A 13,165-nucleotide genomic window follows, 5' to 3' on the forward strand; every position below is an offset into this window, starting at 1 on the left:
GGTTGCATGGTCTGTCTCATTCTCCAGTTCTTCCTTCCAGTTTATCAGCACGCAAATGTGGAATCACATGCTCTGCCAGCTGCTGCCTAGTTCAGTCTGCCAGCCACCACCATAGCCACCATGGTTCTCCAGCCACCACCTTCCTGTGATTCCTCTCCGCCCGGCTGCCCATCTCCACCCCTCCTACTAGTCTGGATGAATGTTTCTCCTTAAACTCCTTGGTTGTCAGACTTCCATACAGTTTGATTTTCTCTCAGGTCTGGTTGTTTTTTGTTTTTAAATTTGTTGCTGTCCTTCTTTTGCTTGTGCGAAGAGGCACAGTGTATCTACCTACACCCCCATATTGGCCAGAAGTAATTTTCTTGGTTTTGGAGTTAGGGTAATGCTGACCTCATAAAACGTTTTTGGAATTCTTCCCTCTTATTGAATTTTTGGGAATAGTTTGAGAAGGATAAGAGTTTGCTCCTCCCTAAATGTTTGGCAAAATTCACCTGTGAAGCCATACAATCCAGGGCTTTTGTGTACTGGTAGTTTTTAAATTACTGCTTCATTTTCACTTGTTGTTATTGGTCTATTCAGGCTTCCTACTTCTTCGTGATTCAGGTTTGGAAGATTATATGGTTTCAGAAATTTGTCCATTTAGCCCAAGTTGTCAAATTTCTTGGCATATAGTTGTTTGTAGTAATTTCTTACAATCCTTTGTATTCCTGTTTTATTGGTTGTGATTTCTCCTCTTTCATTTCTGATTTCATTTATTTGGGTCCTCTTTCTTTTTTTTCTTGATGGGTCTCACTAAAGGCTTGCCAATTTTGTTTTTCTTTTCAAAGAACCAGCTCCTGGATTTATTGATCCTTTGAATTTTTATTTTCGTCTCTCTGTCATTTAATTCTGCTCTGATCTTGATTATTTCCTTCCTTCTACTCATTCTGGGCTTTGCTTGTTGTTGTTCCTCTAGTTCTTTTAGATGTGGGGTTAGGTTGTTTATTTGAGATTTTTCTGTCTTTTTTAGGTAGGCCTGTATTGCTATGAACTTCTTGCTCAGGACTGCCTTTGCTGTGTCCCATAAGTTTTGGGCTGTTGTGAGTTCATTTTCATTTGTTTCCATATAATTTTTAATTTTTCCCTTGATCTCATTGTTAAACCATTCATTATTTAATAGCATGTTATTCAGTCTCCATGAATTTGAATGTTTTTCAGTTTTTTTCCCTTGAGATTTATTTCTAGTTTCAAGTCATTGTGATCCTAGAAGATGTGTGATATGATTTCAATTTTCTTGAATTTGTTGAGTCTTGTTTTGTGTCCTACCATATGGTCTATCTTTGAAAATGTTCCATGTGCATTTGAAAATAATGTATATTTTGTTTCTTTGGGACAAATTGTTCTGTGTATATCAATTAAATCTATTTCATCTGGAGTGTCATTCAGTGCCACAGTATCCTTGTTGTTTCTTTGTTTGGAAGATCTGTCCATTGTTGACAATGGGATGTTAAAATCTCCTACTTTGAGTGTGTTGCTGTCTATTATCTTTCTTGAAGTCTTCCAAGATTTTCCTTATATATTTGGGTGCTCCTATGTTGGGTGCATATATGTTTATAAGGGTTATGTGTCCTTGATGGATTATTCCCTTAAGTATTATAAAATGTCCTTCTTTGTCTATTTTTATGGCCTTATTGTGAAATCTGTTTTGTTTGATGAAATTATTGCTACCTCAGATTTTTTTTTTTCATGTCCATTTGCTTGGAATAGTTTTTTTCAACCCTTCACTTTCAGTCTGTGTAGATATTTTGTTCTGAGGTTGTTCTCTTGTAGACAGCATATATGTAGGTTATATTTTCTTATCCATTCAGCTGCCCTATATCTTTTGATTGGAGCATTTAATCCATTTACATTTAAGGTTATTTTTGATAGATACCTTTTCATTGCCATTTTCCCCCTTCATACCTGTGTTCCTCTCTCTCCCTCTCTCTCTCTCTCTGTCTCTCTCTGTCTCTTTCACTCTGTCTTCTTCATCTTCTTAAAGCAGTCCCTTTAGTATCCCTTGTAATGCTGGTTTGGTGGAGATGTATTCTTTTAGCCTTGTTTTGCCTGGGGAGCTCCTTATTTCACCTTTTAATTTAAATGACAGGCTTGCTAGGTAAAGTAGTCTTGGTTCCAGGACTTTCATTTTCATTACTTGGAATATTTCTTGCCATCCCTGTTGGCTTGTAGTGTTTCTGTGAAGAAATTAGCTGATAGCCTTATCAGGGTTCCCTTGTATATTACTAGCTGTTTCTCCCTTGCTGCCTTTAAGATTCCCTTTTTGTCTTTGGATTTTGCCATTTTAATTATGATGTGTCTTGGAGTGGGCCTCTTTGGATTCATCTTGTTTGGGACCTTCTGTGCTTCCTGGATTTGTGTGACTTTTTCTCTCATCAAGTTAGGGGAGTTTTCCCTACTTTTTCAAACAGATTTTCTATCCCTTGCTCCTCTCTTTCTCCTTCTGGTATCCCTATGATATGGATATTATTATGTTTTGTGTTGTCTTGCAGCTCCCTGAAACCCTCTTCTTTCTTTTTGAGGCTTTTTTTTTTCATTTTGTTGCTCTGTCTGGGAATTTTTTTCTACCTTGTGCCCCAGCTCACTGATTTGATCCTCTGTTTCATCTAGCCTGCTTTTAATTCCTTCTGCTATGTTCCTCAGTTCAGAAATTGTATTCTTCATTTCCTCCTGGATCTTATTGATAGTTCCTGTGTCCTTATTCATGCTGGGGTAGTTCGCAGTAAGTTCCTTGTCACTTCTCTGGAGTTCTTTGTAGTTCTCAGTGAGCTCATTGAGCATCCTTATAATCTTTATTTTGAACTCAATGTCTGATAGTTTGCTTGCCTCTGTTTCATTTAGCATGCTTTTTGAGGATTCCTTCTTTCTTTTCAATTGGGGGTTGTTTCTTTATCTCCCCATTTTAGATTACTCTTCTTGTTTGTTTCTGCTTCTTAGTTGATCTAATTTGACTCCCTCTCTTCATGGTGCAAAATTCTGTGGTGGGAGACCTGTGGGATTCAGTGTTGCAAACTCCTTGCTCTCTTAAACTTGATGCTCTTGGGGTGCCATTTATGTGCTTTCTCTGGTTGAGATTGAGTTTTGGTTGTTGTTGAGTCATTCTTTGGTGAGATCTTCCCTCCAGCTGGCTGATTGAGAGTCACTCTGCCCACTATGTCTTGTATGCTGTTGTACAGGTATTTCCAGAAGAAAACCAAGCAGCCCAGGAAACAAATCCACACCTGCAAAGTAACCCCCATCCACAATCACACTATCAAGAGCAAATGAGCCAGTATTAATAAAGGTGTAAAAAGATTAAGATTATTATAAGAAAGGCAAAATGAATATGAGATGACTAACTGAAAGAAAAATGATTTTGAGAGGGTAGCAAAAGGAGCCATAATAAGGGTAGGGAGTAGAGAAAAGGCGGTGAGAGGAAAAAGTAAAATTTACAATGTAAATAAAAAAGGGAGGGAAGAAGGCTCAATAGAGTAAGAGAGGGAAGAATATAGTATTAGGTTTAAAGAGAAATATAAAAAAATATATATACAGTGAGAGAGAGAAAAAAAATAGGAACTAAATTGGAGAAGAAGATCCATCATAGCACTATCAACAACCAATAAGCAAAGATTAATATAGGTGGGATGGGAATAAGAGGGGGAAAAGAAAGAAAGAACAAAAAGTTTAAGAGATGTCTAGAGGAAAGGGAAGTGATTTTGAGATGATAGAGGGAGAAGGAATACCAAGAGAAAGGAATGAAAACCAGGCTAAGACAGGGAAAAATTAAAATTTAAAATGAATAAAAGGGCAAGAGGAAGGTAAAATGGAGTAGGAGAGGGAATGGTAAAATTTGAGATTTGAAATACAAAAATAGTGAAGATCTAGGATTAAATTGAAGACATGCAACAACAACCACCCTATCAAGAACCAACAAGCAAAGATTGATAAAGGTGGAAAGAGAGAACAAGGGTATTTTAAGAACAGGAAAAATAATATGAGATGAATAATGACAAGAAAAATGGTTTTGATTGTCTGGAAAGGGGAGAAATAAATGGAAACAAATAGCAAGAGAGAAAATAAAATTTAAAATGAAAATAAGAATAGGACATATGAAGGTAAACGGAGTAAGAGAACAGAGGAGCAAAATTTGAGATTTGAAATAAACTGTAATATAAAAACTAGTGATTTAATATGCATAAATTTAAAGGACAAGAAATGAGTATTAAAAAGCTATGTAGGAATGAAAATAATGCAAATCATGAAGAAGACTGTGGTGGAATTCCTCTTAGTAGTATCTGGTGTTTAGCACTGTTTTCTCTTACTGGATCTGCCCTTGGTGATGTCAGATGGTATCCCAGTCTGGCCCTAGGCAGCCTGTTGGAGGCTACCAGCAATCCACAGCCTGTGGCTCTCTCCTTCAGTTTTTAATCTAGTAACTCTGTAATCAGCTGTCAGGCTTAAGTCCCACAGGGTGGGGCAGAGTAACACTTGAGGGCGGGGCTATTGCTTCCCCTCAGGCTGATGCCACTTGGAGGGGAATGCTTTACCTGAGCAAGATGGCTCCTGCAGTATGGGGGATGACTCAATACCTGGATCCTTGTGGCTGCTACTCCAGTTGTCTCCCCAAAGCCACTGTCCCCAAACTCTTCTCAAGCTTCTGTGGTCCACTCTGCCCATCCTTTGCTGGAGCCCAGAGTAAGTGGCTACAAATGAAATTTTATGTGTTGGTTCTTTAAAAGGCTCTCTGTGACTCCAGCCATCTCTCCCTAGCAGGCAGGAACCCTGCCATTTTTCACAGTTGGATGTTACCTGGGCTCCTTTACTGGCTCTGGTGCTGTACGCTGGGGAGCCCAGCTTGGGGTTTAGACCCCACACTTCTCAGGGGGAAGCCCCTGGCCACTGAAATTCCCCTCCCTCACTTCAGCTGCCACCTGTGGGAGCCCAGCCTGCCCTCTTGTGCCTCCTCTGCATTCCATACAAATCGCATTGTGATGAAGTGGTTTCTTCTGTCTGTCTGTGGTTATAAGGCTTCTCTGAAGCTATTGTTCAGTTCATCATTCTGGATGATTTCTCCAGAATTTAATTGTAATTCCAGATTGGTCCTGGGAGGAGGTTAGTGTGGCTTCCACCTACTGCTCCACCATCTTTTAACTCTGTCAAAGTAACAGAGATCAAAGATGGTATACACAAAATACACAAAAGGTATTGCAGAGATTCAAATTCAAGTATATTCAACTCCAAAGCTGAAACACTAAACCAGGACCTTTTTCTCTGAAGGACTTGAGTGATATTTTATTGGTGTAGATAAGTTTAACAATAATTGTAATAGGCTAAGGTATCTTTCTCTATTTTTTAAATTAATTTTTTGATGGATATGGCACACTGTTAAAGTTCTACCTCACACATGTCCTCTGCCAGGACCCGGACAGTGGTCCCCTTAATCCCTCATTGCCTTTTGATCAATTTTCCAAGGGGATGGGACTGGAGAAAGCAATTTAGGATGGTGCAAGAGCTCTTCCTGGCACTCATGATCCTCTGGCCCTGGATCTTTTCCATATGGTCCCCACACTCACCAATACTCCTTTATAGCAGAATGCCAAGTGGTGCCAGCATATGCATGTTAGTGCCTTGAAGTATGCTGGCCTTTTTGAGCTTCCTGGTCCAGTTGCACTTAGAGGATCCCAAGGATGGGCCAGTTGCATCCCTGAGCAATGCCCTGGGTGAGTAGTGGAGTAGAAGCTTGTGCATGGACCTAAGACTTTCCACAACACTTTGTGGCTCCCATGTTAAGAAATTCCTGTCATGTCCTATTAGATTTCAAAGACAAAATTCTGCAGAATTGGAGTAAACTATTTCCTGAGGTCAGTTTTAGGTGGGCAACAGAGAACAAACCGCATTAAGCAGTCTGGGCTGCCAAAGCCTCATCTTTACAGATCTGGTCTGTTCTTTGTCCTTGCTTAAACTCATAACTGTTCAAATATATCTCACCCTGTGTGCCTCACCTCAGGCGAGCTACTTCATTCGCTGCGTGGGCTGCTCTGCATACACAATACATCATTCTACTGATGGGTAGTGTTGGTGTTAATTGATATCAAAAGCCTTTTCATTCTCAAGATGCAATTTGAAAATACAGCTTTGGAAATTTAGGCAAATGAGCATCTTTCTCCAGGGTTGATCCCAGCAAACCTTCACCTACCCTCACCCCAGGGGTGAGACAGAGGCTGTTTTGAACAGGATCTTTCGTCACCGTCTGTCTTAAGTCACCTCCTACTGAACTTATGGTTGAAGATTCAGGGTCATGAGGGAAAGAAAACAGTAATTAACTGGCAAAGTTGATTGAACGGAATTTTTTTTTCCCTACAGTATGATTAGAACATGACTGTGGGCTGAGCACCATACATAATGTAGGTTCTCTCTTATATGTCATTATCCAAACATTTCTTAATGGAATGCCTTTTTTAAGCATCTGCTTTTGTAATTGAATGTGTTCCTAAAGATGGGTCAGCTAACGAAAACAAAATCCCACAAGAAAAAACTGTGTTAGTCGTTCTTCCTCCAACCAATTTATAACAGTTTCTAATTGGCCTGCCTCATTTACAACTCTGAAAATTAATTTTAGACACCTCCCTCAGAGCTCAAGTCATCATTAATGAAAGACAGCAACAGGGAGTGAAACAGAAATGTTTATAAAGCTCCCTTTTAAATTGACTGTGATAAGTGAAGTAGAGATGTATTATACCATCAGACGATTCTGGAGTTCTCTTTGTGAAGGTCACAGGCAAAACTCAGAAGAAGGCATTTATCTTGGTGGGAGACGCCCTTCAGTCCTCTTTTGTTTTATTCCATGGAGGATTTTTTTCAGTGTGGCTAAAACCATTTTTTTTGTGTTTTATTAGCTGTATCTTGACTACCTCCTACAAACTGAATGACAGTTTAGGGTTATTAAATGTGTTCTTGCACATATTTTTACCCATTGTTAACACTGACTAAATGCATACAAGGGCACAGAATTACCCCCTGCTTTACTCCATTGTTGCCCATATTTGTTAAAGAAATTATTCCCTTTGGCATTTGTTTAGGCTGCACTTTGATAAAATGCTGTCTATGGTCCACTTTCTTACTTTGGCATTCAGCAGGCTGTTACACATTTATTTCTCTTTGCATTATCTTGTCGTCCTTTCTAGAATATTTGTGCCTCCTTTTTATATTTTAAGTTATATTTTGGGCATAGACAGATCACCTTAGTAATTGTACACTGAAGCATTGCAATTTCTAAAGATAATTTTGCAAGCCTTTGGCATATACTTAACCCCACTAACTATCTAAAGATGAGTACGTACATTCTTTTTGCATTGTCTCTGAATAAACAAAGAGCAGATTAAGTGCTGAAAGTGATTTCATGCCTATGGAAACTTTCTTCAGGTTGATGGGACAGTAGCAATTTCTGAAGAAATGCAAATCTGGCCTTGAATCTAGAAGGTGATTCACTTGATTGGGAAAATAATGAGGATTTTTCTTGGTGTTTCCAATTTATATACAAGTGTCTCGCCACTATTCACTCTTTGCACTGTGCCTTTTAAAAAAGATGTAGATATAAAGGAAGCATCAGAACTGTAAATATTTTAGTTTTCTCAGTATTTGAAGAGCTGAATCAAAATTCCCTGTTGGAAAAATAAAAAATAAGAACGTTCAATTTAAGTTTCTTAATTTATTACAATGTTTGCCATTTTCTCAAAATAGACCTCTGTGTATTTTCAGTAAAGTATTCAACATTAGGTGCTTTAAGTAAGTAGCTGTGTTAGCAAACTGGCTTCTGGGAATTGTGAAGGTGTAGAATCTGATGCAGGGTTAGCAGATGAAGTTAATCTTTTGTAAAAATTTAAGTTCAGAAATCTTCACCCTCAAAAAACCTTGACTTTTAAAGCAGAGATAATGAAAGCCTATAACTGCAGAATTAGCTCACAGTGACTAAAACTATTAGTTAAAATGTATCAGCTTTAAAAAAGTTATTTAAAATTCATATTATAAAGCTTATTGCTTTTAAAAATTAATGTTATGACTCTGTCATCCTAGAACTAAGTTTGCTTTCCCTGGCATTCCTATACAAATAGGTAGTGACCACATATAGGACATCTTTGTAAGGATCCTAAAGTGTGAAATGTTCATTTTTTTCTAGTTTTATATACTTTTATTATCTTCTGCCAATTACTCTTTGATTTAAATAGACTGGAGTTATGGAATGTATATTTCTATCATGGTATTTTAGGAGACATTATCATTAATTGTGGTCACTATTAAGTGTGGTCACTATGTTTCAAAATATATATAACCCTCCTTATACTAATTTTATTCAGAGTTTTATCATTATATAATGCCAGTACTTATAAAATAGATTTATAAGCCAAAAACAAACAAAAAAATGCAATGAGGAAACAATTATGAAAAACAAAATTAATTATATTTTGTATGTATATTAATATTAATGAGTGTTTTAAATGTACTTTTATAAAAACAATTTAAATGTAATTAGATTTGGGGCTGTATTTAGTGATAACATCTGTAAAGATTTAGGAATGATATATGTTATTATCTGACAGAAAAATGATAGAAATTAATTTATTGAGAAATACATGTTAAATTCTGGAAAGACTAAATTATAGAATTACAGGAGAAAAGGGAGTTTCCAAGGGTCACTTTTGAGATTGATGATGACTTTTAAGTGTTATTAAAGTTTTATAATTCTGAATTTTGACTTGAAAGAGGAAAATGTGTTAAAAAGGACCATAGGACGTAGAGATATAAAGGTGGGCATAGGTAGCCTAGCTAGAAGATGCTTGCAGCTGCCCTAGTGGCAGAAGATGTAGCTGTACCAGACATCTATATGTGACACTGTGTGGACACTTACTGTGTATATGGAGTGAGAGAGGCAGGGAAACCATAAATAGCTTGATGAGAAAATTAGCAAATTTCACATGTGCTGAGTATTTGACGCATGTTCTTGTAGTTTATTTGGTGACTGAAAAGCTTCATTTACAATTTTTTCATGTTTATTCTTATGATACTTTGTTCAAGGAAAGAATAACACAGAAAATTATATACAGAAAATAAATAAAAACTAGCCTATCCATTCTACCAACCATGAGATAACGACTGTTAACATTTTGATGTATTTCCTTCCTGTTTTTGTTTTTTCTAGGAATATAATTTTAAGTTTGGGGATCTTACTGTATATACATTTGCATGTCAAGAACTGTGACGGGTCTGAGACTTCCCCTGTGGCACACTAACAGGTTAGCCTGCTTCAGTTTCGTGGATGCAGGCAGCAGACCAGGGATTTCTAGGTCAGAGACAAAGGACTTTATTGCTCAAGGTGCAGACAGCAGCATCAGCATATTCATGTCAATTCTTCATTCCCCAAGTTCCATAAAGGCTAGGCAGATGGGCCTGGTAAATCACTATACTTTCAGTGTGTTGCACTAAAGGAGAGCAACCCTGAGCTTAGGAAGCCCAAATATTTTATAATGGACAGGAACATGCCTGCCCTCTGGAAGGAGGCAAAGTTATACAGGACAGTAAGGAGGTAATGTTATACAGGATAGTAAGCGTGACTATTCCTAATCCTATAGGAGACGCTGCCTTTGTCTTCCAAGGCTATTTATGATACAAGCAACCTTGAAAAATTGTGAGAAAAAAAAAGTAGTGCCTATGCTCATAAGAAGTGTACAAAATATAAGACTCATGGAGAATTGTCTTTTGATAAACATAACTGTTTTCACATGTTATTAAGCCATTTTGCATCAGTGTTTCACATGGCTGCATGTAGCCATAAAGAGTGAATCATAGGGATGTAGCATAATTTACTATCAACTCCCAACTTTCCTCATGATGATTTTTTAGGTTGTTTCCATTGAAAATTTTCATCTGCACATTTTAATTTGGGACAGAGTGGGGTAAAATATTGTAATCAGTGTGTTCTCTCTGATTTGAAGTCCATGCAGCCTCTTCAGCTTGGCCTTATGCATAAGTATGCATTGGCTATAAACAACAAGTATGTCAATTGTCTCAAGATGTTATCCAGAAAGAGAGAGGCTCTGTGAGACTGGATATTAATGCTGCCTTGGTAGTCCAGGCTGCATTGGTTTTCCTCTGGAAAGTGGAGATATTTCCTGACATTTCTGCTGCTCACATGTCTGAGCCCCAGTCGGAAGCTTCTACTACCTGGCATTAGCAGGGCCTAGAAAAGTCCATATAAATTCCAACAGTTAAAAGGGGAAATACATGAGATCCAAATAATGACCAAAATGTCCAAACATCTGGAGAGGGTCTGGTCTGGTCTGGTGGTAGGGATTAAAGGAAGGCAAAACAGGATCACGACCAGGTTTTAGTCCTGGGACTTGTGTGCAAAAAAAGTCCAATATTGAGGCTTTCCTGGGAGTGTAGGGTCTTCTCAGTGATTTAGAGTATTGCTGAGGTGAAACAAATAGCTGGGATATGACTTCCCTCAGTAGAAAGAGCCAAATGAAACACACCAGGAGAACCATTTCCTAGTTCATAATGGCCCCAGAAAATTCCAGATTAAAATTTGCAACAGATGTTGCCAGAAGATTGGACTATAAAATGGGAGGAGACAATTTTAACACTTTACTGAGTAAGCAGTGATCACAGAGTAATCAGGAATCAAAGCATTGTAAGTATTTTTTTAAATGAGAGGAAGAATTGTATATTGGTTTCTTCAAAGCTTTTGAAAAGTATAAAGTGAACTTCTGTATTCCTTGGACAAACACTTTTGATACCTTCTCTGTACTCAGTGCTCTTCTACAAGCTGGAAAGTTAGTGGTACACACAAAAAAATGAGTAAAATTATAAATCTCTAAGGTCCTTTCAAATAGTGAAGAGTCCTATGGGAAAAGAAAACAATGTAATGTGACAGGCCAGCAGCTTGGGTTCAAGGGGAATGATGGCGAGGCTGCCAGGGAGAGCAGCTGGAGATGACTTTTCTGAGGAGGCTACTTTGATCTGAGACCTGAAGGATAAGGAGCTGCATGAGGTGAAGCCATTTTAGTCAGAGGGAATGACAGAGACAAAGCTTATGAGATGAGAACAAGTGTAACATTTTCAAGGACTAGAAATGAGTTCAAGAACAGAATGTGCTGGAGCCTAATGATTGAAGAGGGAGAAATGGAAAAAAGATGACCTCACAGAGGTGGTTAGGGCCAGTTTGTATAACGAGTTGCAGGCATCAGTAAAGGGTCTGGATTTGAAGTCTAATGAGTGATGCAATGGATTTTTCATGCAACAGGATGGTGGAATCTGGACTTACAATGTTTTTATGGATGACTTTGGCCTCTATACCAGGGAGACCAGTGGGTGAGCTATGTGAGTAGATGCTGGTGGTTGGGAAGCATTTCCTAGACAGTAGATAAGTTTAGATAAGAGATGTATTTTGGAGTAAAACCTACTGATGTTGTTGATTGTCTCTGGGTGAAGGAAAAAAAGGAATCAAGGAAGACTTTCAGTTTGGGGCTTGGGCTACTTGGTAGGTAGTGCTCTAATTACTGAGAGGAGGAATACTGAAAAAGGAATGGTTTTTTGGGGGAAATGACAAGAATCACTAATTGCATTGAAAACAAAAAGGGAACCCTAGTAAGTATCTCTTCCTGCCTTCCAAAGGAAATCTTGCAGGAAAAAAAAAAAAAACTTGACATTGAAGTGGCTGCCCAAGTTTTCTGGGTTGTCTTGGAGAATATAGAACTTGACCTGACAAATGGATGGATGGATGGATGGATGGATGGATGGATGGATGGATGGAAAGATTAGTGAATGGACTGATGAATGAATGGAAGAAAGGATGGACGGGCATATGGATGAATGACTGGATGGACAGATGGGTAGATGGATGAAAGTGTTAGAAGTGAATATTCAGAATGAGTCCCTCCATTTCTCATACACAGATATATCTGTGAAGCCACTGAAAGATGCATCGTTTAGAGGGCACAGTGTATGGGGTCTCAGAGATTCTGACTCATACAACTTTGTCCATTCTGAGAGTCAAGGAGGTAGTTTGTCTTAAACATTATCCATAACTCCTTCCCATTAAGAGAATACTTCATTGCTCATTTCAATTATAAATGATGATTTTTTTCACTTTAAAATAATTATCACAATAATCTTTATTTTACCAGACAGGAAGCACTGCTTGCGGCAATCAGTGAAAAAGATGCAAACATTGCCTTGCTGGAATTGTCTGCCACCAAAAAGAAAAAGACGCAGGAAGAAGTCATGGCCCTGAAACGGGAGAAAGACCGACTGGTGCATCAGTTAAAGCAGCAGGTGGGGCCTCCTGCATGGAAGGTGTGTTTTGCTGGGTTCGGTCCTTGGGTGCTTTCTCTGGGTTTAGTTAGCTACTCTTCATTTTCCCATGTCCATCCTGCAGGCTCAAACAGCTAAAAACAGGTAGGCGTGAAGTTGCCCGAGTTGCCACTGGAACACCATTTACTGCTTTTCTGTGTGAATGTGCATGTGCTTGGGCTTGTGTGGTTTGCAACCAGTGCTGTTTTCCTTTCTTTCGTATTAGCATCATTTCTGCAGAAATAGCTGTCAGCTCTCTTCCTTCCCGTGGACTTTGTATGACTTCTGACTAAATCCTAGAAACTACTAATTAAATTCTGGGCACATCCTCTCTCCATTGTCTTCTGTCTTGCTCACTCTTTGGGCCCTATAAAAAACTCCCCTCAACCTCAGCCAGTTCTTTATATTTCTTTCTTACATACTTCCAACTTTGGTACGTCAACTATTTCCTCCTGGACCTTTTGGCCGAGGAACACCTCTCAGCCCTGGCACTGCCAGACTATGTTTGGAGACCTCCCTGGCCATTATTCAGTTGACTATTCTTTTTATCACCTCTTTACCCCATTATCCTGTTTTTTTTTTTTCCTTCTCATTAGGCCGCAGTATTTCTTCTGAGGGAAAAGGAAGGAGGGACAAATTCCTAATTTGTGCAGAAAGTTCTTTACTTTCTCTAGGGTTTTCTGGAAGTGGCTTAAATATAAATAATTGTACCTAAAGCATGTTATAAAATCAACGCTAAAATCTTCAGACATTATTTTTGCTCTTTATACAACATGGGGGCTTTGGGAAGCAATGGTTAAAG

At 38.4% G+C, this 13,165-nt stretch overlaps 1 protein-coding gene across 1 annotated transcript in view; it reads left to right on the top strand.

The window, feature by feature from the left end:
- Nucleotides 1-13,165, top strand: part of ERC2 (ELKS/RAB6-interacting/CAST family member 2) — a 932,688-nt gene that overhangs the window by 694,735 nt on the left and 224,788 nt on the right. Inside the window, exon 15 of the mRNA XM_053930289.1 lies at nt 12,198-12,345. Within this exon, the coding sequence (XP_053786264.1) occupies nt 12,198-12,345 (148 nt within the window). The remainder of the gene's footprint in view (nt 1-12,197; nt 12,346-13,165) is intronic.

Source organism: Desmodus rotundus, chromosome 8 (assembly GCF_022682495.2).
Source record: "Desmodus rotundus isolate HL8 chromosome 8, HLdesRot8A.1, whole genome shotgun sequence".
NCBI lineage: Eukaryota > Metazoa > Chordata > Mammalia > Chiroptera > Phyllostomidae > Desmodus > Desmodus rotundus.